At 43.7% G+C, this 26,496-nt stretch overlaps 1 protein-coding gene across 1 annotated transcript in view; it reads left to right on the top strand.

Annotated features, from left to right (window-relative positions):
- Nckap1l (NCK associated protein 1 like) overlaps positions 1–24,588 on the top strand; it is a 47,123-nt gene extending 22,535 nt beyond the window's left edge. The window contains exons 17-31 of the mRNA XM_021182905.3: positions 1,519–1,651; positions 1,895–2,014; positions 4,219–4,364; positions 4,677–4,808; positions 7,515–7,733; positions 9,069–9,199; positions 11,894–11,991; positions 12,108–12,201; positions 12,351–12,433; positions 12,684–12,764; positions 15,554–15,647; positions 16,473–16,589; positions 17,014–17,123; positions 18,753–18,842; positions 22,949–24,588. Coding sequence (XP_021038564.1) covers positions 1,519–1,651; positions 1,895–2,014; positions 4,219–4,364; positions 4,677–4,808; positions 7,515–7,733; positions 9,069–9,199; positions 11,894–11,991; positions 12,108–12,201; positions 12,351–12,433; positions 12,684–12,764; positions 15,554–15,647; positions 16,473–16,589; positions 17,014–17,123; positions 18,753–18,842; positions 22,949–23,080 — 1,780 coding nt within the window. The 3' untranslated portion in view covers positions 23,081–24,588. The remainder of the gene's footprint in view (positions 1–1,518; positions 1,652–1,894; positions 2,015–4,218; positions 4,365–4,676; positions 4,809–7,514; positions 7,734–9,068; positions 9,200–11,893; positions 11,992–12,107; positions 12,202–12,350; positions 12,434–12,683; positions 12,765–15,553; positions 15,648–16,472; positions 16,590–17,013; positions 17,124–18,752; positions 18,843–22,948) is intronic.
- The last annotated feature ends 1,908 nt before the right edge of the window (positions 24,589–26,496 follow it).

Below are 26,496 nucleotides of genomic sequence, written 5' to 3'. Positions count from 1 at the left end.
GTTGGCTTATATAGTTCTGCCTGCCTCTGCCTCCTGAGTGCTGGGATTAAAGGCATGTGTCCATGTTTTCTTGTAAACTTCTTTAGTTTTTTTTTTTTTTTCTGTTTTGCTATTTTAAATTCTTAGGACATTATAATTCAAATGTTTATTTTCATTTATGGGTATGAATATATGTCTCTCTGTGTGTATTCCACCTGTATGTGGGTACCCACAAAGGACAAAGGAAGGTGTTGAATCCCCTGGAGCTGGAGTTATACAGGTAGTTCTGAGCCACTTGATATGAGTACTTGGAACTGAACCTGGGTCCTTTCAAAGAGCAGTAAATGCTCTTAACTACTAAGCCATCTCTCCAGCTACGACATTTAGATTGAAAAGACAGGAAACCAGGTGTAGTGACACATAGTTATAATCTCAGCACTTGGAAGGTAAGGACAGTTGGATCAGGAATTCAAGGTCATTCTTGGCTACTTAATGAGCTGAAAGAAAGAATGGGTCTCAAAGAGACTATCCTAAAAAAAAAAAACAAAAAAAAAAAACAAAAAAAAACACCAAAGAAACATGAGTACTTGAGATTCTGCAGCAGGAGGATTGCTGTGAGTTTTAGGCTAGCCTAAGCTTTCTAGTAAATCCCAAGCTGTGAAGTAAGACCCTGTCTCAGAAACCCAAAATAAGGGGCTGGTGAGATGGCTCAGTGGGTAAGAGCACCCGACTGCTCTTCTGAAGGTCCAAAGTTCAAATCCTAGCAACCACATGGTGGCTCACAACCACCTGTAATGATATCTGATGCCCTCTTCTGGTGTGTCTGAAGACAGCTACAGTGTACTTACATATAATAAATAAATACATAAATAAATCTTTAAAAAAAACAAAAAACAAACAAAAAAACCCAAAATAAAATAAAGGAAACATGAATGTTGTGGAACTTGGGAAAGTAAGAACTGAGAGGGCTGGAGACTATGGCTGTTGGAGAATGAATATTTATCTGTCTTCAACAGATGACACTTGGCAATAATTAGTTGATCACTGTAATGTGTAACTCTACTCTTTGAAGGATCGAAACAGACAAACAAACAAACAAACAAACAAAACCCACCAAAACAAGAATAAACAAAACATGATGGTCATGTCTGCTCTTTGCAGTCTATAGAAATCGAGAAATATAACTTCATAAGCATAATACTTATGAAGGAAAGGCAAGTCTCATGCAATTCAACTAGGTTTTCTGGAGCTCTGGTGTCATATTTTGAGGGAATGTGAATTTGGAAGTACTGAATTAGAGAGGATGGCCTGAATCAGTTGATGACTGACAGGGGAACTGTGAATTTTGTTCAGGAAAGGCAAGTCTGTCATTGCGCTTCTCTGAAAGCCATTTGAAGACTCTGAAAAGGTTAAGATTCTTTGGTTCCCTTCTACCTCTAGGACAGAAAGAAGGAGGGAGTAGCAAATAGAAAGAAGAAAATTGTTGAAAGGGTCTGGTTATAAAAAACCCTGGTTTTTAGTCTTCTTCTTTCTCTGCAGCTTTCATCTCCGTACCTTTGAGAAGATGTTTGCTACGACCCTGGAGGAACCAACCATGCTTCGCTACACCATCGCCTTCCCCCTGATTTGTGCTCATTTTGTCCACTGCGTTCATGAAATGTGCCCAGAGGAGGTTGACACCTTGATTTTCAAGCTCTAATGCATCTCCAGCCCTGTCTCTTTCCTGTTTCTCAAAATATAGTTCTAGGGGTTGGTTTTGATCCTGGGAAGGGAACAGGAATAAGTCCCAAACATCTCTGTTTGATATAGAATGTATCCTCTCTTTAGAGGAGGATGGCTCAGGCAAGGAGCAAGAGCAGTATGGGGAGGGGATGTGTCCTCCATATGATGTGTTTATTCCTGGTCCTCTCCATAGTACCCTCACCTGAAGAACCATGGTCTTCACCACTGCAACTCCTTCCTGGAAGATATGGCCAAGCAGACCAGCAACTGTGTGCTTGAGATATGTGCGGAACAGCGGAACCTGAATGAACAGGTATCCCCTGGTTCAGTCTCCTTTCTTACCTTCAGTGCCTTTTCCTCGGGCCACTCTTGTTTCTCTCTCACAGGTCAGATAGATTCTCCATTTCTTGAGTAGGGCTAGGGCTTTTGTGAACTTGGTTTAGGCCAGGATTCCTCTATCAGTATAGTCACTTGAAATAAGCTCTTGGGATTAGAATCACAACACACAACCTTTTGACATTGTGACCTGAGGTAGTCTTTTACAAAATTCATGCTGGAGAACTCCACAACTGAGTTACAAAATGGCGCGCGCGCGTGCGCGCGCGCACACACACACACACACACACACCAAATACCACACACCACACACACGTCTTAATGTTTGTGATTTTGTTTTATCCTTGGTTGCACATGATCTGTTGTGGTAGGTTGGATACACTCAGTATAGAAATACCTGAAAACACTTTTACTTGAGCAGATAAACTCCATTAAAATCTGTGCTCCATTTGGAGAGTTTTGGGAGATGAACTTTGTCTCCTTTGCATGGTGCTCACATACTTTCAACAATGGTCCCAGGTCTCTATCTTGTCTAGTTTTTCTGTTCATCAGCATCCCAGTCTACAACTAACTGAACTTTTCAAGCACTCTAGTGCTAGTTACTTTCTTGTCTTCTGGGTTGTTGGATTTTTATTTTTTTATTTTTATTTTTTGTCTTTCTCCCTTTACTGACTCATAGCACCTGGTCATGATTAGATCAGCCTACATTTCAGAAAATCAGGAATAAGAAGTTAGTTTTGTTTTTGTCTATGGAGACTTGAATTTCCCAGACTACCTACCCTTCCTGGATTTGAGTCAGAATAGTAGCAACTTTTATAGGAGAGGAAGTAAGCTGTGAGTGTGTGTGTGTGTGTCTATACATGTGTAATATGTCTAAGTTTGTGAGTACAGATAAACAGTTATTGTATCATGCAGCTTTTTCATTTTCTTATATGTCAAGTAAGGATGAATTACATTTTTCACAGAGTTGCAGTAAGGATTAAATGAAATAGAGTACACTAAATATTTTGTATATACAGTAGCCAATAAATGTTAGCACTTGTATTGTGTGAAGCTTGATGGACACTAACCTCTTAGGCTAATAGTTTGGAGTGAAGATCAAGAAGGAAGGTACATGATCCCTGTCTTTGGGAATGTCCCAGTGTAGGTAAGGGAAATACAAATATGTGATTAAAAGAATGTAAGTAATTGATGCACAGAAGATACACAAGTGAGGATACTTACAGTTGTATTCATCATACTCTACGAATATCTACTACATGTATGGTAGGCAGGCTTACTCAGTGCTGTGTCAGGAATGACTAAGCCTTGTGTGAATAATTATTTGTGCACAGAACTGTTGTAAGCAAGTGAGTATTGGCCCTTCAGAGTTAACATTTTGAGTAAATAATTATTGATGCTATTACTATTAAGGTTATATATTTGGATACTGGTTTTTTAACCAACCACAAATACTTTTGTATTAAAGTATCTTTGTCTACTATGGTGGATTTTATTTTATTTTTTGAATTTTTTGAATCTACTGAGTTTGTATTTAAGAATAGGAAGTGTGATTACAAAATGAATTTTCCTGCATGGCTCATCCAAAGTGATTCCCTAAGGCAATTTGAGTATCAAGTGATAGTTTGTATCTTCTGTAGGGCTACACAGAGAAAGGAGAAATGGAGGATTGATGTTTGAGCTAGCTAGCAAAAAATATACATATACACATATTTAAGAAAAAGAAGAAACAAGGAAAGGATACTGAACATGTGAACTTTGAGAACTGGGAGAGCCATGGTAGATTGGGCAGTAGACAGAACAAGAAGGGGTATAGCTGGTGAGATGATAGGTTTATCTAGCAAAAAGTATTGTTTCCCCACTTTGGGACCCTACAAAATAAGGTAAGTGGAGTTTTGGCTCTGACTATTTTCCCTTAAATTTTTCTGTTAGGAAAGACCTCAGATGTGGGTAGGGGAGCAGTGCTTTCATCCTTGAGAGACACTGGCATCTCAGGGTTTGAGGATGTACATAGGGAAATATTTATGAACACACAGGAAGAGGTGAACACATTCTAAAAAAGTCCCCACTAGAGAAAGAGAAGCTAGGTGGGTGGGGAAAGGAGCAGCTGATGATGGAGGAGTCTTTTCTCAGCTGTTAGCAATGACTTTTGCTTATTTCCCCACCATGTCTGTTTCAAAGCTTCTACCTAAGCACTGTGCCACCACCATCAGCAAAGCCAAGAACAAGAAGTCCATGAAGCAGAGGCAGGCTCCCAGGAAAGGAGAGCCTGAGAGGGACAAGCCAGGAGCAGAGAGTCATCGGAAGAACCGCAGCCTTGTCACTAAGTGAGGGTCTGGCTCCTGAGGGCCAAATTGTGCTGTATTAACGGAGGGAGAAAAGGGAAAGAAGGAATGTGATTGGGTGTGTGTGTGTGTGGGGGGGTGGAAGTAGGGGAGGTGGTGTGAGTTGATAGATACAAAAAAGCACCCAGGTGAGTTTCCTACTTTGCGTTTGAAGAGCATCAGTGTGTACCATTCTAGGCTGAGTGTCTCTCAAGAGTAGCAGAGCTCTAAACAACACAGCCTGGCATTTCCTTCCCAGAAGCCAATGGACAGCACCAGACCAGCACCATAATCAAATTCTCTTTTTCCTTTCAGCATGGACAAACTACATCTAAACTTGACTGAATTGGCACTGGCAATGAATCATGTGCACAGTTTCTCTGTGTTTGAACACACCATCTTCCCATCTGAGTATCTCAGCAGTCACCTGGAGGCCAGGCTTAACAGGTAGCATTCTCTGGCCCATGTTTGTATTCTGTGGCAGTCTTCAGTATGGCTCTGTTAGATCCATCCTGGTGGTCATGTCACAGGCTAGATAGAGACTCTGATACAGTCTGGTTCCCCTGTGGGAAAGAAAAAAAAGAGCCCTACTTCTGTAGATTTTGGTGAGCAGCTGGTCTATCCCCCTTGCTTAGTAGAGTGAGCAGAGAGGCCAGCAGTTGGGACATAGAGGCTAGAATGTCAGGGGCTTTTGGTCATCCTTGGTTACCTAGAGAATTCTAGGCCAGCCTGACTACACAAGACCTTAAAAAAGGGGGCAGGGGGGAAGAGTGCAGAGTCAGTTCATCCTGCAGCACTGTGCCCACATCCTAGCCATTAGCTATAACAATGGAGCAGATTATCTAACTTATCTGAGTCAGTTTCCTTCCTACTCAGTCCAGGATAATGATATTTACCTTGTAGATCATGGAGAATGACCTGAAATTGAGGGTTAGTAGACAAATACAGATTACTATGAGTGCAAAGTTCCTGCCATATAATAAGCCTTAGTTAAATAAATTCCCTTCCTGTACTTTGCCCCTCATTCCATTGTTGTCTGAAGAAGGAAGGATACTAATGTCTGAGGCACTGTAGTTAGGGTATCGAGAGGAATGATTATGACTAATTCATTGTCCTTTTGTCTTTGAATATGAGCAATTAATTTAACAAGTATTTATTGAACACCTACTATGTGTCAGGACCATTCTAGAGGCTGTTGATAAAGTAGCATACAAAACATAGCCTGGCCCCATGAAGTTTATCTTGTAGAAGGGGAAACAGACTAACAAAATAAGTGAGTAGCATACATGTCAGGTTAGTGATAAATGCTAAACAGAAAGATATAGCAGGGAAGGGAGATGTCATAGGAAGTCTGTGTATGTTAAGGAGTTGATGCAGTTTTAGATAGTATGTTCATGGTGTCCACCTTGAAAAAAAATGACATCTGAATGAACTCCTGAAACAACTATAAAGCCAGGTGTGGTATGTGACTGTCTGGGAACAATCACTGTATGCGGAATAACCAGTGTTTCCAAGGCTGAGATGAAGACATATTCAAGGGACAAGGAGGCAGAGTGGTGACAGAAACAGAACCCTAGTGATCTGGGTGGGACATGAGATTAAACAGCAGTGGAGCAACTGTGCAGAATATTGTAAGGACTGGGCCACATCTAGACATGCAGACTTTGCTCATCTGGAGCAAAGCTGTAATAAGATTTGTATCCACAGTTTGCTCTGGCTTTATCAACATGAATGAGAACAGAAGCAGGAGACCAGTTATAAATTGTGTTTTAACTGTGAGAGATGCAGATTTATTTCCCTATCAGGGTTTTGCCTGGGTGAAGTGAAATTAGCTTGTTTTTGTTCTGTACACATTAACTCTAGAGGAGGAAGTGCTTCAGTTGCACACGATGTCAAGGAGATGATGGTGTGATAAATGCCGTGCACACCTTCAGCAGCTGTGGTGTTTTCCAGGCCCTGAAGCAGTAAGGGCGTGATCATTAATTTCCTGGAATCTCTGATTCTTGCTTCACAGGGTCATTATTCCAAGAGCTCCAGGGTTTGTCTAGAGGTTTTAGCTTTTGAAAAAAAATTAATGGAAATTTTATTTTATTTTTCATGTGTGTGGATGTTTTGCTTGCATGTGTATCTGTGCAATGCACACATGTTTGGAGCCTTTGGATACCAGAAGAGGATGTTGAATTGTCTGGAATTGGAGTTACAGATGGTTGTTAGCTTCTACCCTATCCTTTTTTGAGACAGAGCTTTCCTAAGTAGTATGTAGCCCAGGGATAGACTTTAGATCATACTCCTCCTGCTTTACTGCTCTGAATGTTGGCATCACAAGTGTGTGCCACCACAACTGGCTAAAAGTTCCAATATTGATTAGGCTTGTCTCTCACCTTTCCTTTCTATGTTATTTTCCTTTAAGTGGTACCCAAGGTTCTAAAATTTCCCATTCATTTGTGGGAACAGAGCTTCCTGAAGCCCTGCCATAAACATTTTGCCAAAATGGCAACCAAGCAAAGGCTTCCAAATATCTCACAGCTTAGGAAGAATTTGAGGAACTCATGTATAGTAGTATAAATGAGAGATATACCTTGAAGATTATGTTCTACCCTGGCTATTAACCTTAATGAAGAAAAAGCTGTAATTCAAAGGATTGGCTGTAACAGGAAATCTTAGCCCCGAGGAAGGAACATACTGTGCACTTGACTGTATGCAGCAGACATTTATTCTGTCTTCTCTGGAGGATGTAGGCTGCAGTGTTCTATCTGGTCTAGCATTTATGACAGCCTGGGACTGTACTGTGTCTCCAAGGATTTCTAAGCATGGTTTTCCATTCTTGGCAGAAGTTGGGACTAATTTTTTCCTTAGAGTTAGATGGCATTTGGAAGCTCGGGTCTTTTATCAGCTGATCTAATTTCTCCAGAGAAAGAAATGGTTAGGAATCAAATGTCAATGGACACAAGTCCAAGCTGCCACCGGCCAGCTGTGTGATCTTCAGAAAGTGATTTACTTACTCAGTTTTATTATTCACAAAATAGGGATAATAGTGCCTACCTTAGTGAATCACTGGGGGTTTAAATGAGATAATATGTGTAGCATAAGGAATGTAGGGTTGTTTCTGTGGTTGTTAATATATTTGTAATTATTAAGGCTTTTGTCACTTAGGGCCATCGTGACTTTGGCTGGCTACAATGCCACAACCCAGGAGATCCTTAGGCCTTCTGAGCTGCTGGCAGGAGTCAAAGCATACATCAGTTTCATCCAGTCATTGGCACAGTTTTTGGGTGCAGATGCTTCCAGAATCGTTCGCAATGCCCTCCTGCAGCAGACACAGCCGCTGGACTCATCTGGCGAGCAGACTGTCACCACTCTCTACACAAACTGGTCAGTGTTCTTTCTTCCTGTTAACCTCTACTAGTACTTTTTCCTTGAATAGTAGGTCCTCATGATCAAGTGCTTTAATCTGCAACGTCTCTCTGAACCTGCGAGGAGGTTTGTTTTTGCTTGTGGATGACAGAAATATGAAAGGCAGACCTGGATCTCCTTCTAGTCTAGCTTTTACATCACTTTCTACACATTAACCCTGCAGCTCTTTGACTATGTTCCTCTTAATGTCTAAGCCTTAACTTACCTGTTCTGGATTCTTACTGTTTCTGTTGAAAAGGATTCTTCTTTCTGACATTCTTATTTCTCTTTTTTGCTTTAGCTTCTCTCCCTCCTGCACATTGTCTCCTCATTCTCAGCCAAGGCTGTGTCAAGTCCAGTAGATTGTTCTGAACAGGGAAAGGGGCCCTCTTGGACAGCACCATTTTCTTTGAACTTTTTAATGAGCCAAGAGGTCGATTTCTCCTTCCCCAAGCCACTGGGTGGCGCTTTAAATCTACTATCAGTTTAGCAGAATACTGGGAAGAGGCTAGCCTGGCTAGGTGGGTGTACTTCACCAGCTAGTCTAGGGCTTTGAGCATTTATAGTAGGATTGCCTCTCTCACAGAGATAGTTACCTTCTAGTACCCACTGAATACTGCTGCAGTAAATTATTTTTTAATATAAATGTTCAATTTGACAACTAATTGTAATTAGTGGGGAAAACACTGATTGGAAGCTGAGTTTGGCTCACTGGTGGTTAGCCATCATGCTGTAAAATGCAAACTCAGAACTGGTATCCTGGTGAGTGCTGCAGTTGGTAGGCCTTTGTCTGCAGGCACTGCTGGAGTCAGCTCCTCTGACTTCTCCAGAGGTTAGGAGAGAAGATTTGAAGACTGGGTGATGGGTGCTCTTAGCCAGAGGTTAGATTTGAGACCGGATTCTGGGATCCTGGGTCTAGCCTTCTTATGAGCGGATATAGCTTAGGTGTATTTCAGAGGCACCCAGCTAATACTTTTAAAAATGCCAGTGTGAGCCCGTCTTACCTGGCAGAGAGGGTAAGAGTAAGGGAAATTCAGTTGTTCAAAGCGAGCAAGGTTGAAGGCTGGCAATGCATGACACTGAATTGAAGGCATGGTGGCATTCCTACGGGTTGGAGGCCACGTGGAATCACATCTCTGCTTCTGAGCCAAAGGCTTTAGGGTGTTAAATAGATTGCTGTATTGTCTTCTTTCGGTCTTTCTTCTTCACTCTAGTTCCTAGCAGGGTGTCTCCCTGACTCTACCATGGTGGTGGCAGAAATGACTGGATGTTAACTCGTGCTTCCCTGACTCCACCTCTCCTTCTGCTCCACAGGTACCTAGAAAGTCTCCTTAGACAGGCAAGCAGTGGAGCCATTGTCCTCTCCCCAGCCATGCAGGCCTTCATCAGCCTTCCCCGAGATGGTGAGCAGAACTTCAGTGCTGAGGAGTTCTCGGACATCTCTGGTGAGTCCAGGGCCCTGGTCTCCTTGCCACAGAACTGAACTTTGTTCTTCAACAGTACCTTGGCCTAAATCCTCCTGCTTTCCCAGAAGCCCATTTGGTGTTTCTCCTGGTATCTATGCTGGACTCTGCTCAACTTTAGGGACATGTAAAAAGAGATTCTAAAGCAAGGCTTGGGGGATGAAGGTGAAGTGAAAAAAGGATAGAGGTTTAGGAATTAGGCAGGCTCACTAGTCACTGAAGGGATGTGTTCTTATAGGGTAGTGACAGATTTAAAGTTTGAGGAGGACATTCTTATGGGAGGCTTATTAAGTGGTGGTCTGATGTCTTGGAGTCTTCTTCCTTGATGATTTCTTGATGAGATGGTGAAAGACTAAGTTTTAAGTGCTTACACCTAGAATTCAAGCCACACAAAAGCCTCAAGGGAGCTCCTCTTGCTATCCTCATTTTCCAGATGAACATACCAAGGCACTGAGGAGTTGGGAGGTGCTGAGGTTGAACATCCATAAATGGTGGGACTTCAACTCAGACAGTCAAATGTGTGTGTGCGTGCGCGCACGTGCGCATGCGCGCGCACACACACACACACACACACACACACACACACACACACGCAGAAAAGGGAGGTATGGTGAGTTGAAAAGCTATTCCTTTTTAAAATAGGACTTGAAACCCTGTAATTCCTTCTTAAGACTTGTGGTACCAACTGAGAATTAGTGAAGGATCCTATTTCTTCCCCTTTTCTCTCACCTCCATGTAAATGATGGATTGTGCATGGGACCTAGGATAGGCAGAGGTATCTCACGACTCAGACTTCTTCATTCTCCTTTTCTGGGGAAGGCAAGGAAGCCAAAGTACATATCTTTGTTTTCCATCTCTGCCTCCTTACTATCCCCTGCATTCGATCCGTAAACAGACTATACTTTGCCTGCTGCAGGTTTTAGATGCCCCCTTTCATCAGCTCTACCCACAAGCTGTAGGCAGCCTCTAAAACCTGCTTTAGGTCTTGCTGACAACTGACAAGCAGCGGGAGGCAGTGCACATTCACCCTTCTGCCACCCCCACCCCAATTTGTCTGGGTTGCCATGGTGATGGGGCAATGTTACTTCAAAAATAGATAGATAAGAAGAAAAGGATGCCATAGGGTTACTAACTGGGGGTAGTGATGGCTGGAGTAGAGGGTTTTGCAGATCCACCCAGTAGACCAGCCTGCTGCCTCTTCATTAGTTTCAGAGAAGGCAATTTTGACCCTTTCCCCCTCAGGCAGCAGTGTTAGCTTTCTGAGGTAGCTAGTTGATTGTAAAATCCTTTTACAATTCTCAGCTTAGTCCTGTGGCTGTAAATTGGTGACTCTATAAATGTCTAGTATTTACTTTGGAGCAGGCATCACATTAACTGCAGTGACCAAGGCAGTTGGTTCTTCTGTAGTTGGTGGAGGTGAATGGCATTAACTGGACCTTCCTCCAAAGACTGCAGCCGGGAACCCCAGTTTCCCTTCCTTTCTGAATTCCGATTAAAGATGTTGAACGTGTCTTTCTTACTCTGCTCTCCTGTTACTTCTGGTCTCTTATGCTGGAATGGCCCATAGCCAAAGATCACAGCCAGAGTCTCTTCCATATGAGCTTGCCACTAGGATTTCCAACCTGGGATTCCCCCAGGCAAATTTGATTTAACTCAGAAAGGGCAAAAGCAAGCTGGTGGGACTGATAAAGCCTTAGGGGCAAGTCTAGATTTGGAAGAATAAATAATTTAAAGCAAAAAGAACTGAGACTCTGGGGAATGTGTGCTGATTATGAAAAAGAAAAGGCAGCTCAGGGGGAAACTGGGCCAGTGAGATATTAAATACCAGAGGTCTGAGAAACGCGACCTCAGATGCATATGCATTGTCTCTGCAGGGATGGATGGGAGGGCTTTGCATTGGGTTTCTGAACATCCCTCTGATGTGATTAACTTACCTTGGTCAGGCACCTAATCTCATCACCTGTAAAGCCATGGTGAGGTGCCTCTGCCTCAAACTGCATAGGGCTTTTGGTAACAACCACGTAAGATACCCCCTTTTCATCTGTACCAAGTTTCCTACAGTGTTTATCAATGCAGTTTCTTATGCTCCCATCACCTCCAAAGAATTCATGATTTCTTTTCACATTACAGAGGAACAAAGTGGCTCTGAAAGGTTTAGTGACTTTGAGGCTTCACATCCAATAAAGAAAGTTTAGCTAGGATAACAATAGCAAAACCCAGAGAAAGGGACCAGGAAGTACAGATTCATATAAGAAGCAAATGGGGGCCTGGAAAGATGGCTCAGCAGTTAAGAGTACCAGCTACTCCTCTGGAGGACTGGAGTTTGAGCTCCAATACCCACACGGTCTTTAACTCTGGCTTCATGGGATCTGATGTCCTCTTCTGGCCTATATGGGAATTTCATGTTCATGGTGCACATATATTCAGGCACACAGACACATCAATTTTGATTTTTTAAAAAAGAAGAAAATAGCTATCATCATGTGAGTTGAGTCACGCTATAGGTACCAGTGAGAAGTGGGGAAATTGTCCCATAGGCAGCCAGGCCTGCCACCTATACATAGGACTAGAGATCCCGCCTCCCCCCCCCCCCCCACCGGTTGCCCATATTCTTTCCTTCCTAGACAACATTTTAAAAATCCAAGGACCTGTGTCCCCTTTGAAATTCTATTCCAGAGATGCGAGCCTTGGCTGAAATTCTTGGTCCCTATGGCATGAAGTTCCTGAGTGAAAACCTGATGTGGCATGTGACCTCTCAGATTGTGGAGCTGAAGGTAGGTAGTATGGCAGGGGCCTGGGAAAAGGTCTTGCCTTGGCACCGTGGGAGCTGGAAGATAGAGTGTTGCTGATTTATCTCCCTGCGGTATGCCTCTGTTTTCTTCAACTGCAGAAGCTTGTGGTGGAAAACATGGATATTCTGGTCCAGATCAGATCCAACTTCAGCAAGCCAGAATTAATGGCATCTCTGCTGCCCCAGCTAACAGGTAAACAAACACCGTTCTAAAGGAACTACGAGGGAGTCACTGTGAATGTTGGGGGCTTTGAGGAGCTGGGGATTAGGCTGGGCCTGGAAAAGCAAAAATCATCACCATTCTCCCTTATTCTCTTTTCTCACAACACACTTCCTCTTCAGGGGCTGAAAATGTGCTGAAACGAATGACCATCATTGGGGTGATTCTCAGTTTTAGGGCCATGGCCCAAGAGGGACTTCAGGAGGTGAGTGGGGGAAGGTTATTGCAAAATCCCTAGGCCTCTCTGCAGATAGGGTTTATGTGAATCATTGTGAGCATGGAGGGGAGGTGGCTGAGCTTGGCAGAGATTCTTCAGATACCTGAATTTAGAGAACTTCCGGGCCTCGGGGGATGGGGATTGGAATCCTGGCTTCTTAAGTCGAGGCCCCCTTCAGGTCAGTTTTGATCTCTGATTTTGAATTCGCTCATTTTTTTTTTTTTTTTCCTCTCTATAGGTTTTTTCTTCCCACTGCCCTTTTCTCATGGGCCCCATTGAGTGCCTGAAGGAGTTTGTCACCCCTGACACAGACATTAAGGTAGGGGTGCAACTTGGGATTCAGTTAGATGACTTAGTGAAGACAAAAGTTGTCTATAGTATCTTGCAAGGAGCTCTGAAGAACAAAAGTTGGGACTTAAGGGGGGAAACAAGGTGGGCAGACTTTGAGAGGTAGAGGGAGAGAGAGAGGAGAGGGAGAGGGAGGAGAGGGAGAGGGAGAGAAGGAGGAGAGGGAGAAGGAGAGAGGACAGACCCATATTGGGTACAGAAGAAAGTGGAAGCCATGAGAGACTTGGGGAAACATCTATGTGGGGAGATGGGTAAGATCTGGAGTAGTATAGGTTTTCACTTGAAATGAGCAATATGGAAAGCAGATGCCAAGTTCCTTGCAAACATATCCCCTCCTTAGTCAGAAGTACTATTTGTAAGATTTGTTCCTTCCTTTCCCACCCACCTCTGAGGGGTACCTCAGAGGTACCCCTGCCTCAGCCTTTTCTCCCTCTCAGTTCTTAAATATCAGTCCTCCCCTAACATCTGTTTCAGGAACCCATGAGGCATAGGAGAGGGAAAGTTTGAGAGAGGAAGAGAACTTGGGGAGAGAGGGAGGGAGAGGGAGAGGGAGAGAGGGAGAGAGGGAGAGGGGGAGAGGGGGAGAGAGAGAGAGAGAGAGAGAGGGAGGGAGGGAGGGAGGGAGGGAGGGAGGGAGGGAGGGAGGGAGAGAGAGAGAGAGAGAGAGAGAGAGAGAGAGAGAGAGAGAGAGAGAGAGAACAGCTTCTGCATGTGAACGGAGTTAACTGTCCATTCCCTCCACCCTTGGAATTAGCTTGCCTTTTGAATCATCTAGTACAAACAAATGTGTTATGCAGGAAATACAGCCAAAGCCTGGGGACAAGTTCCTTCTGGTATAATGAACAGGCTATTTCTCTTATGATTGATTCCTTTAAAGGAATCCTTGAAGTGGTGAGCTGGAAGAATTAAAGAAGGTGTTAGGAACTTCCTTACTTGGGAATCAAAACTTGTACAGAGTTCCCTCCTTTTTCTGCCCCAAATCACCTGGGGGTCAGGTGAAGGGTGACACTTGAGTGGGTTCTCCGCCCCTGTTGGAAGGTTGATTTGATGCATAGCTCTGGTTTCCAGCAGTTGCTGATGACAAGCTGAGTGCTCCATTCAGTCAGGAGTTTGTCCAGCTCACATCATCTGGACGGTTCTGATTTTTAGGCTCAACTTGCTTGAGAATATAGGCAGATGGGTAGAGAAAGGGAAAGCCTGGAGGAAGGTCTCTATTATCTCAGAGATAGAGTAGAGGAAGGGAAAATGAGACTTGTCAACCATCCCTTTCTTCCTTCAGTACCACCTATGATTCATTATGTCCCTGATATGCTTGGCCTGTGGCCATAGGCAGGCGGGTCTAAGGGATTTAAATAAAGGGCTGAGCAGACGGTGGCTTCTGTATTGGTACTATTTACAGAATGTGTTGCTATGACATGTGTGGGGCATTTGTGAAAAAAATGTGCCTTAGAAAAACAAAAAACAACAACAAAAAAACCCCCCAGAAAAAAGAAAAACAAACCTTCAAAAGAGGTCTAAGTGCTTGGGATGGGAGTCATGATTTGAGTTGCATCCTGAGAACTCAATTCTGAGTACAACGAATGAGAGATCCAGGTATCAATCAGTCAGTCTCTATTGATGCCTTGTATATGTGTTCAGCCCTAGGCAAAACACTAGGAAGATGAAGAAGAGTGCAAAGATCTGGTTACAGTAAAGGGAGAAGAGGGTAGGAATTCTGTTAGTCACTAAGGTTGATGCTTTACCCATATATTCTGTTATAAGTGTCACTGTCCCCCTTTTACAGATGAGAATCCTGAGGCTCAAAGAGGTTAAAACCTTTAGACACAGGGATGTCTAAAGGTGGTAAATGGTGGTGGTAAGATTTGAGCCAAGATCTATCTCACTTCCAAAAGGCCTTCTCCCTCTACTATGCCACAGGATGTTTAAAATGTGGACTCTGTTTGGGAAGAAGCCACATGTTTTGCTTCCCCTCTGAAAAGACAGCTAATACCAGGTGTTGCGTATGGTCTGTGCTTGGTCAGTAAAACAAGAAAGGAAGGAGAGAGGAGTTGAGACTGAGTCAGGGAGGCCTACAAGTCTTGAATTAAGCTTGAGGGGTGCTCATAACTCAGATGTAAACAGAGAAGAGGGAACAACATTAGAGACTGAAAGGACTTGGACCAAAGCATGAAAGAAAGGAAGTGGTAATCTGGCACAAGTGAATAAGTAACCTTGGCTGAACTGATTAAATGAAGCATTTAGGAAAATAAGGTTTTCCTTGAATGCTAAGCAGTGTGTGTGTATTCATGTGGGTTTGTCCATTTGTGCGTATGGGTGTATGCGCATGTGTGTCCTCAATTTTTCTCCACCTTATTTTGTGAGATAGGATGTTTCATTGAACTGGTAGTTCATTGATATGGTTAGGATAACTGGCCAGTGAACCCCAGGATCATCCTGTCTCTCCACTCTGGACCCAGAGCCAGGGTTATAAATGTACACTACCATGCACAACTTTTTTTTTTTTTTATGTGGGTGCTGGGATTCAAATTCAGGTTCTCATGCTTGTGCAGTAAATACTTTATTGACAGCCATCTCCACAGCTCTGTAAAGCAGTTTTGCCCTTTGCAGGCTACAGAAAGCTTGAGATGGCCATCTAGAAAAATAACAGTAAACTATAAGTTAAAATACCACGACCTAGGTTTCCTGGCTGCTGGTAGCTTTGATCAAGCACCTCTCCTATGCTAGAATTTCTCTCCAGGATTTTGTTTTGTTCTCTATCAGGTCACCCTGAGTGTCTTTGAGCTGGCATGTGCTGCAGGGGTGAGCTGTGACATTGACCCAGCCTTGGTAGCTGCCATTGCCAATCTGAAAGCTGGTAAGATGGAAAATGGGCAAGGAAGGGCTTGTGCTCCACTTTGGGCAGGTGGAATGTCAAATTAAAGAAGGTTTTGTTTGGGGTTGTGAATTTAGATGATGTAAGATGGGATGTAAGACAAAATATAGTCCCTAACCTTCAGAAGATGTTCACAGAGGTGATTTAGGTTTTGTTGATCAAGCTGAAGAAGATAGTTCTGAGTGAGAGTCTCTTGTTCAACAACTGCTCAGGAAACTTATGGTGAGGTTGGGGAAATAAGATCCATGCAAACAAATCAATGAGAGAACAACTCTAGATAGCAGATGATCTCACACTAGGTTGTGTGGAATGACATCCAAGTTCCCCACAGTGATCCTGTGCACCTTCCAGTCCTTTCCCGGGCCCACTCTTACATGTTCCGTTACACGTTTCTGTGATTTGGCCCATGTGTTGTCATATATACCTCAAAGGGACCTGAATCTAGGGATTGATATTAAGCTCTTTAAATTTGCCAGATTCATCCGTTTTCTCCTCTCTTGATCAGTGAGAATTTTTTCTCCCCTTTCTGCCTCTCCAGCTCTTGAAGAAGCTGACAGGTATCCTTGGATGCCTGTCAGCAGAGCTCTTAATGGGAGTTTTGCTCTGCCATGGGCATGGGCAGGATTCTAGGATTTGAGGCTCACTATAACTGGGTACTTCTGTCTCCTTTAGTCACTTTTAACTTGTCTACAATAGATGCTAAATCATGTTAGAGATATTTTCGCACACAACTATACTTCTGTGAAGTAGGACCCTGTAGGAGATTATTCCAGTTTGCTGAGCTTACTTTCCCTTGTGTCCCCCCAGATAACTCATCCCCTGAAGAAGAGTATAAGGTGGCATGCCTACTCTTGATCTTTCTTGCTGTTTCCCTCCCACTCCTTGCCACTGACCCGTCTTCCTTCTTCAGCATTGAGAAAGATGGTAAGTAAGATGTAGATTTGAAGGAGTAGTGCTATTCAGGTTTCTGCTGGAGAGGGAGGTAGACTAAAGATAAGTTACTTGGAACATATAGACTTATTTAAGGGTGTAAATATCTATTTCAAAAAGCATTTGAGAATGTGTGCATAAAATTCTATTCCAAAAAAAAAAATACCATAGGAATATACTTCTTCTAGTCCCCAAATGACATTTAGTTGTTTTGGTGTCAATTAGGGTGGTCCAGCCTGTGGGGGAAGGGGAGGAGAGAGACTGAGACAGAGACACAGAGATAGAATCAGAGACAGAGACAAAGACTGACACAGAGACAGAGACACAGAGAAAGAGAGAGAGAGATTTTTCAGGTAGGGCCAGCTGGGCTGTTCATTTTGTCATCCTCTTTGTCCCTTCTCCCTCCATGCTAACCTAGGCTACAACAACAACATCCACTGTTTGACCAAAGCCATCATTCAGGTGTCTGCTGCCCTCTTCACTCTGTACAACAAGAACATTGAAACGCACCTCAAGGAGTTTCTGGTGGTGAGTGGAAGTTGTTTGACTTCATCTTCTGTAGAGTCTAACCTCCCATGGCATTCTTGCAGGAAGAGTAGAGGCTTTTAACCTTCCTGACTCTGGGACTTCAGCTTCTGTCCAGATATTTGGGGAGATGATTGGACAATGAGAAAGTTTTTTGTTATAAAGTCCTCTGACCTCCAGACAGACAAACATTTGAGGCTTTAAACTAAAGAGATTAAACTGATTTGTGATTCATCGTGTTGGTGCACATCAGAATATCCTAAGGAGTTTGTTAAAATAGACTCCTGATCTCTACCCCAGACCTCCTAAATTAGAATACAGAGTGAGGCCTAGCCTCGTGTTTCTAATTTGGTCTCCAGGAGATCAGAGATACATTAAAGTCATAGCAATGCTGAGTTTCACACCCTCTGGGGGCCCTGCCAACTCTATACTGTCATTCACCAGTTTTCAAGCTTGGGTTTAAATCATGAAACACTAGCATTCTCAACAAGTGGGCTTGGATTTTTGACTCTTACTTTGAGAACACTTGGACTGAGTTTCCAAGGCCTGGAGTTTACGACCACAGTAGATTCTGTGTAGATTTTGTCTGACACTCATAGAACATGTTTTTAGTCAAAGTTTGACTCTCTGTATCACCATCAATATTAGTTTTGCCCCTGGAAAAACACTGAATAATATTTTCCTCCCATAGTTGAAAGAGGCCCTAGAGTTTTCCACTCTGGATCCTTATAGAGGATTTCCATCCATATATTCTGCCTCACAGTCATCACCCTTATGCTCCCTGAGCATTCTCACCAATGGGGAGCCTCTTCCTTTGTGAAGCATGGCCTTGACTTAATAATTATGTCCTTATCTTTCTTCTTCCAGAAGGAAACAGCAGGTGACATTTTTTTTTCAGGAATTATACCCTTATTCTGAAAAGTACATGCCAGGTACATTAAGTTGGTTAGACGGTCTCTGTTTAAGCTGGGACAAACAACGAGACAGAATGAGCTCTAGCCATTTTAAAAGTAAAGCAGACTCCCACAAGATCTCCAAGAAAAGAGATCCCCAACCCTATCTCTTTGTCCCCTTGTACCTTGTTTGGTTGCCAAGCTCAGGTAACCTGGGTCTGGGCTATGTGATTCATACATGCTTCTACCTATTCCCTTGACCTATTGGAGGCCTGGCAGTAAATGGAAGTGACAGCCCCTTGGGAGATGATAGGAGGAGAATACTAAAACTACTATTTGAACCAGAGGTTCATTCTCAGTATTGGGGAACAGGGTCAACTGTAAACAGTCAGATGGCAGAGGTGTCTAGAGGCTGCTGATGAAAAGAGGTTACTCTTTGTGCACAGCATTACCAGCCTTTGTTCTAGGTTCTTCTCTGCCCCTCGTGCCCTTTTTCCTGGCATTTGATGAGCTTCTTTTGTCTGCACTGGCAGGCTAAGCCAGTGGGATTTATTTTGGTTTGCAGGCAATGTGTGTCTCTCAAACCTAGGGACCTGATACTTTCCCACCATGAGCTTTCAGGAACAGCCTTGCACTTCTTAAGGCTCCTCCTTGATCTTTTCTTAAGTTCCTGTAGCCTGAGGCTGTTCTATTCTGACCTCCACACAAATCTGTTTCTTTATAAATGCTTCCTCTGCAGGTGGCCTCTGTCAGCCTCTTGCAGCTGGGCCAGGAGACTGACAAGCTCAAAACCAGAAATCGTGAATCCATTTCTCTGCTCATGCGCTTGGTATGTATCTTGTTTAAGATGGTCTGGGAACAGAGAGAAAGGGCCAGCAGGAGATTCTTTTTTAGGGTCTTTGGGTCCCTGCCATATTATAACCAAAACATTTACTAAGAATTTAAGTCTGCCTGGTTCCTCTGGATCTGTGTTCACATTTTGGTGAACATTCTAGACTTGTCCTGTGATCCGAGAGCTGAACCTTCAAGGACTTCTAGGTACAATGGGATGTCACTTGACCCTAGCTCATGGGTCCCTTGTCTTGCAGTGCTCCTGAGTTTGACATGGAGGAGTGCAACAATGTCCTTTTTGGGTGGTTGTTCAGTATGCTTTTGGCTGTCTCCGACAACTTCCTACCAGTGTCTTGTCTTCAAGGATACTATGAAGAGAATACTGGATAGACAGAGAGAACTTAAAGGAGTTTATGGGGCTCACAGGAAGGAATTAATTTTGGTTATAAGGAAGGGAGCTTGGTAAGGCAGTTCATGCTCATTCCCTTGCTTTTCAAGCTGTGTGCTTGCCTCTCATTTGGCAGAAAGTTCCTGGAGCTCTGGCTGAGTTGACTTTAATGTGATTTCCTTATGACCCCGTTTCCCTCTTCAACATACTTACTCACCGTTTTCATCTGATAGTCCGATCCTCCAAGTTGGGCAGGTAGGGCTGCTGGGTCTGTCTAGAGGCCCTGCCCTTACCCTCTTCTTACCCCCTTCCCCACTTACTTTTCTCTGGCCCAGTGGGAGAGGATGTGCCCCAACTCATAGGACACACTCAAGATTTGTATGGTATTAGAGTTCTCCAGCTCACCCTACTGGGATGGACAGTGGGTGTACCAAGGATATATGGCTGTAGCTGAGATGTTCAGGTAGAGAAGTCTGTATGTATACAAACCCCTCAAATGGGATAGAAAGAAAAGGGGTGCTTGACTAAAACTGAATTATTCTTTTGTTTTGTTAGGAATAGAACTCTGATAAGTCTAAGAGTTAAAAAATATTTTACATTCATTTGTGTGTATATATGTCCAAGCAGTGGTGCATGTGTGCTCTGAGGACAACTTGCAGGAGCTGATTCTCCTTCTACCACCCAGGTTCTAGAGATCAAACTCAGGTCTTCAGGCTTAGTAGCAAGTATCTTTACCAGCTGAGTTAGCTCTCTGGCCCAAGTCTAAACATTCTTTTTCTTTTTTCTTTTTAATTAATTATTTTTTTGTTTTACATGCATTGGTGTTTTGCCTGCATGTATGTCTGTGTGAGAGTGTCAGACCTTGGAATTACAGACGGTTGTGATCTGCCTTGTGGGTACTGAGAATTGAACCCAGGTTCTCTGGAAGAAAATCCAGTGCTCCTAACTGTGGTACCATTTTTCCAGCCCCAGTCTAAGTATTCTTAGTTAAGTCTTAGACTTCAATGAATATACAGAGGTATATTTTAAAACTATGACAAAATAGATTTATTTATTTAGAGAGAGGTTCTCATGTGTCCTGGGCTGGTCTTGAACTTGATATATAATCATGGATGACTTTGATTTTTCTGGTTCTCCTGCCTCTACGTCTACAGTGCTATTATTCCAGGCATATATCACCATACCCAGTTTATTTTAAAATTTAATTTAATGTGGTATATGGGCTTAGAAATATAGACACAGACATTCCTGGGACCTGCCTCCTCAGGCTCCCTTCTTTAAAGACTGAGAGCTTGAGTGGTATCTATGTCTCAGTCAGAAAAAAGGCCTACCCATTTTTTTTTTATTATGATGGGGCGGGGAGAGGGTCGAGAATGAACTTGAAGTGTGCACATTTGTGTAGGGTGTGTGAGGGCTCCAGGAAGGAGGATGCTAGAAATGTGGTAGGCAAGCACTGCCCCCCTTCCTCTTTCTTTCCTTCTGTCTGTCCATCCTTCCTCCCTTCCTTCCTTTCTGTCTCTCTCTTACTTTCTGAGACAGTTTTACTGTGTTGATCAGTCTGACCTTGAACTCAAAATGTCCCTGCCTGAATCTCTGAGTGCTGGGTTTGCAGATGTATGTCTTCATGCCCAGCAAAAGCATGGCACTTTATCCACGATGGCATGGTTAAAATTAGGAGACATTTGAGGAAGTTCATGGTAGACATTAACTGCTCAATTAATGGGGCACTCTCTGTTTGCTGCTCACTTTTGTTTCAGGAGGACATTCCTCTGGAAGGTGGTAGGTGACTGTGCTGTGAATTGCCTATTAGCCCCACCTCCTGTGCCATGATCTCCACCCCCAACCCTGCCCTAAAAGATGGGGAGGTTCCTGTCCCTGGCAGGAGCAGAGCCAGGACCAGGCACATTTTGCTGAGGTGAAGATTGAGGGACTAGCTGCTGCAAAGCAATTTAAATGCAAATGTTTCCATAGAGAAACTGGAGATGATTGCAGGGAAGGCACTGTGTTCTGAGTTAAAAGGCTATTTGTGTAATCCCACAATCTGGCCAGCACCTCCCTCCCTGAGGGTCTTCCTGTTCTTACTGTCCAACATGAGCATGGCCCACCCCAGGGTTGACAGCCTGTTCCTGGCATGGGTTCCTGGGGAAAGAGGTGGCATTCTCAGAATCAAGAACTTAGATGTCAGAGCCATTATCTGAACTTAAAGGTAGAGAAATGGTGGAAGAACAGAATGAGATTCAGGTTATATAGGCTGATTTGGGACTAGAATCCACGTCACTGGGCTACCAGTCTAGGGCTGTTCTCAGTGCCACAGAGAATAGGAAGCCATGGACCAGTGACTCTTTCGTGAAGCTGTCACCCTGACTGCATCTGCTGCCTGAGGGCTGGAAATCTCAGTAAACAAGGAACTCCCTCTGTTACTGGACTTTGGCTTGGGACTTCAGAGTTTATTTTTGTTAGTTATTATTTCTTTAATCTTAATTTTTAACTTTAGTTAAATTAATGAAATAATTAATTATTTTAGGCAAGGTTTGCTATGCAGCCTTGGATAGCCTGGTATGTGGCCCAAGCTGGCCTCAATCTCATGACACTCTGTCTGCCTTAGCCTTGAGTTGGGATGGCAGGCATGAGTCACCACATCTGACTGGGGCTGTGGTTTTGACAGAGGATTTTCTTTCCTCCAGGCTATGTTGCTGCTCTTTTGAGGCCATTGTGTGCACTGTGTGTGAATGTGTTGTTTTCGAATAGCAAAATCTTTCCGATGTAAAAACTTGAAGTGTCTTTGAAGAGAAGTAGAAACATGTGACACCAGACACGATAGATTCTTGTTCCTTAGTGGATATGCAGAACTTGAAATACCACACAAATTGGGGGAGGCCCACCCTGTGGATTGCCAGAGGATGTGGGACTCCTCTCCGGGACATGATTTCTTGAATGAACAAGTTCTTTTTATTTATTTATTTATTTATTTATTTATTTATAATTTTTTTAGAGTGAACAAGTTCTAAGGAAATACACCCTGCTTCTCTCACCCAGATGGAAACCCAGCTCAACCCTAGGCTGTGCTGCTGTTTTGAGCATATGGCATCTCTGCCCATTTTTACAGCCTCACTATTACCCTTAGTCTCATCTAGGCATCCGATCTATCTTCTGTTTAGCTATGGGGACTGCTGGGATTGCCACAGCATAAAAGCTTCTAATTAAACTAATTAATCATGCCTGGTCCTTTATGTAGCATCCTTACTGCTCCCCAGGTGCTGGCTGGGAAAGGGAGGAACCGTGGCCTAGTATAAGAGTATAAGAGGACCCATTTGGTTTTACCCCCGCCCCGCCCCCCTGGCCTGCAGTGGTGATTGTTTCTCTGACTGTAAAGCTTTGAGATGAGTGAGCACTGCAGTCCATCTTAACTGTGCTGCCCACGTGTGATTTAGTATCCAGAACAGGAGAGACTCTAGGAAAATGGTTTGTTTGTTTTTCTTTTCCCTTGCCTTCTGTTTCTGTGCCCTTTACATTATCCCTGATGGAGGGGATGGGCCATTGAAATGGAGCTCAGGAGGATACTCTGCCTTGGGGAGCCAGATCAGGAGCCAGATCAAGAGCCAGAGTAGGGGAAGAGTGAGTCAGATTTGCTCACTTTGAAATCTCAGAGTTGCAAAGGGAAAGCCATTGTCAGAGATGTCTTCTGGGAGTCCTCACCTCTTGGTTGTATGTTTCAGGTGGTGGAGGAGTCACCTTTCTTGACCCTGGACATGCTGGAGTCCTGTTTCCCTTACGTTCTGCTACGCAACGCCTACCGGGAGGTTTCCCGGGCCTTCTATTTGAACCGTCTGCCAGCCAGTTCCCACTGAGGGCCCTTTGGAGGTGCCAAGAACCATGCTGCAGTGAAAGTTGCAGCCATTTCTTCAAAAGGGGAGAAGAGTGGGAGGGAGCCCAGGGAGAGACAGGTCAGGCCCCACAGCTGAAAGGGATAATGAGGAATATCCAGGGCTGAGGAATCATGGAGAAGTGGACAGGCTGGGGCCATGGAGGACAATTTATAGATAAAGGAGTGTGGAACCACATGTATGAATTTTTAACCATGGGGTGGTGGTGAAAAACCAGTGACCTACAAGCATATTGTGTATCTTCTGGTGACTCCAGCTTCAGCTCTGACAGGCATGGGCCTCTCCGACCTTCATCACTATTCTAGGATAATGTTGGCGGGCAGAGATGATCAATCATCATATTAAACCATAATGAGCTTATAATCCTCCCGCTGGAGCTGCTATTGTCTCCTGCACATTCATTAGGACGATTATCTCCTCTCCTCCTTTTCCAAATGTGTTCAGCAAATGTCCAGCCTGCTCCTTCTGCAACAGAGCAGCACAGGCACCCACTTCTCTTTCAAGGGCTCTTGGTCCATCTTGCCTTGACTCCATTCCCCACTGTGGCAAGGGGAAAGTGTCCTCCCGAGTTATCATGGCCAGCGTACTCCCCTATCTACTGTGGGTAAAAAGTGTATCTCCCCTGTTCTCACCGTGCCTGCTTTTCCTTGTGTGTCTCCATAGCCCAGATCAGAGGGGCAATCCAGATCACCTGACAGCCAAGTAAAACAGACTCAGGCTTTCCCTCCTACACCATTAAGGGGGGCGGTATTCTACCTCCTAATGGGTGGGACTAACTTAACCCCTAATCCCCTTGTCAGTCTGAGTACAGCTGTTGCTCCAGGCAGGGACTTCTCTTGTAGATCTTAAATTTCCCATACCTCATTAGGTCAGAGGGCCCAAGAGTAGGGATCCTTGAGGGAGTACAGGCTGTTTCAACTTAGCCCTTTTCTGCACTAATTAGAATTTCAAGTGTCACAGAGCCTGGGGCATTTAAGATAGCACTAACTGGGTTTAGTAACTCCGTGGCAGAAAGCAGTTAACCCCATCCTTCATTCACACAGTCATTGCCAGGGAGGCTGGAGTAACAGATCATATGTGTCACAGGTCCTGAGTAGTTGGAATGGGAAAATATAATTAGCCAGTTGATTAATTAGGGTCATGCCCATGCTTCCATTATGAAAAGGAAGCAATTGTTGTTGGCTTTCAGCAAAACCATTCAGCTTTCATTAAACCAATTTGATAGCTGTTTTGGGATTGTGTGTGGATGTTTGCTTTTTATTTCTTCAGACCTGGGGTTAGCCAATACTTCCTTCACCTGACACACATAATCAACAAACATTTTTGTTAGTAACAACTGTCTGCTCTTTAGGATAGATGCAACAGAGACTCTAGCTTCATGCTTCAGCTAATTGTCCTTCCTTCCTATGAAGAGGACATTATGTGCAAAGGGATAACTCAGTGTCAGACCAGCTGAGACTGCAAGCACAGCTGATGAGGAGAGAAAGGCTCAGGCATATCTGATCAATGACACCTCTTCTCTTTTCTCTTGATTCACGGTCTTGTTATGTAGCTCAGGCTAGCCTCAAATTTATAATCTTCTCATCAGCCTCCAAGTGGTGGGATTCTAGGCATAGATCATTATACCCTGCTGACCCTACACTTTATATCTCTACTTGGTTCTTCTTCTTGAGGGGGCAAAGAGACTCCTTTTTTCATGTGCATGGAGAATCATTTACAAAGAACCTCTCAGAGAATAGCTAGAGAGGTAGGTGATAGAGATAGGAATAATGTCCTTTTGTTAATTAAAAAAAATCAAGATCTACACGTACTTGTAAGACATAATACAGAAAGACCATGTTGTCTACCCTCACACGATTTCACTCAATGGTAACATCTCATAATACTCTAGTTCATGGTTACAACCAGGATAATGGGGCATTAATATAACTCACTGATCTCATTTAGGTGTTCCAGTTTTACTTACACTGGTTCCCTGTGTATGTATACGCAACACTATCATGTGCAGGCTTGTATATCTGTGACAGTCAAGACACAGAGTAACTAACTCTATTACCACACAGATTTTATAATCACCCCCATTTCTCTCTTGCAACCCACCCACATCAACAGATTTGTTTTCTACTGCTAAAATTTCGAAATTTGACATAATCTCCTTTCACAGACGTATAATTATGCCCACACATTTATCTACCACCTATACTTTTTCAAATCATTTTTCTATACCTACAGCAATTCTGCAAACTAGGCAGGGAAGACTTCTATACTGCAGGTCAGGACATATTCAGTGACAATGACTTAATGAATCAGGCCATGTGTTGGACTGAGCTGGAACCCAAGTCTGATGCTTAGTCCTGGACTTTCTGCCTGACAGGGTACCTCTTTATAAAATTCAGAAAACTGTAGATGGAGCAAAGAGGAGAGGTATGGATGTCACTACCTGTACCAGCAGGAATTAAAGGTGAAGGGATGCAGGAAAAAACAGGATGCATCAGCATTTTAGGTACTTGTTCTTCCATGAGGAGGGTCTCTGACTTCTTACAGCCTAGGACACAATCAGCTATGGACTGTCTTTGTTCTGAGATCCCTCGATTTGTTTAACTTAGACCCTCGAAGAACTGAGGAGTGATGCTGACCCTAATTGCAGAGAGAGAGAGTTGGTTCTCTAGTCTCAGTATTTTCATTAATGTAGTGCTTTCATTAAGTCCCCATTAGTTTCTTTGCAGTAGTGAGATGAAATTATTCCTCTCACCAGGCCTGGGGGAGATTTAGCTGCTGAGGTGCTATCTTTGGTTTGAGCAGCAGGGATGCTGCCTTCTTCTGTGTTGTTCTATCTAGGAAACAGGTAAAGAGGGCAGCCTCCAAGTGTAGCCTGAGGTCTGGACAAGGAAAGTAGGGGTTCCCTCTGACATTTTACAAGAAGGAAACAAATGTGGCCTGAACACCAGATCCTGAAGCAAGGGTGGTCCCAGCTAATGACCAACTTTCTTAATCTAAGACCCTGCTACCTGGGTCTAGTTAATTCTTCCCTCACAAAGTTTGACTTTGTGAAGAGGCTGGCACATGGCTGAAATGTGCTCACGTTGTTGGGGGAAGAATGTTCTTCCAGCCCTCCTCCCCACAAGGCCTCTTGCCTCTCCCAAGTACCTGTCATCAGAGGAGGTGAAGATGAGTCCCCCTTCAGCCCCCACACCTCAGTGAATTGTCAAGTGTTCTCCCTCCCACCTGAATAGGAAGCAGGAGCTGCAGGCCAGGTTGCAGATTGGGGAATTCAGAAGTTAACTTGAGCTGAGTTTGCAGCATGGTAGAGACTGAAGAGCAGGCTTTTCTCTTGTCACTTTGGAGAGAGAGGATTGTGGGGCTGTCCCTTTAAATAGCAT

The sequence above is a fragment of the Mus caroli genome, unplaced genomic scaffold (genome assembly GCF_978045245.1).
Source record: "Mus caroli unplaced genomic scaffold, Mus_caroli_1 scaffold_16, whole genome shotgun sequence".
NCBI lineage: Eukaryota > Metazoa > Chordata > Mammalia > Rodentia > Muridae > Mus > Mus caroli.
Note: the sequence above shows the minus strand (reverse complement) of the source record. Positions and strands in the feature narration are given on the sequence as shown.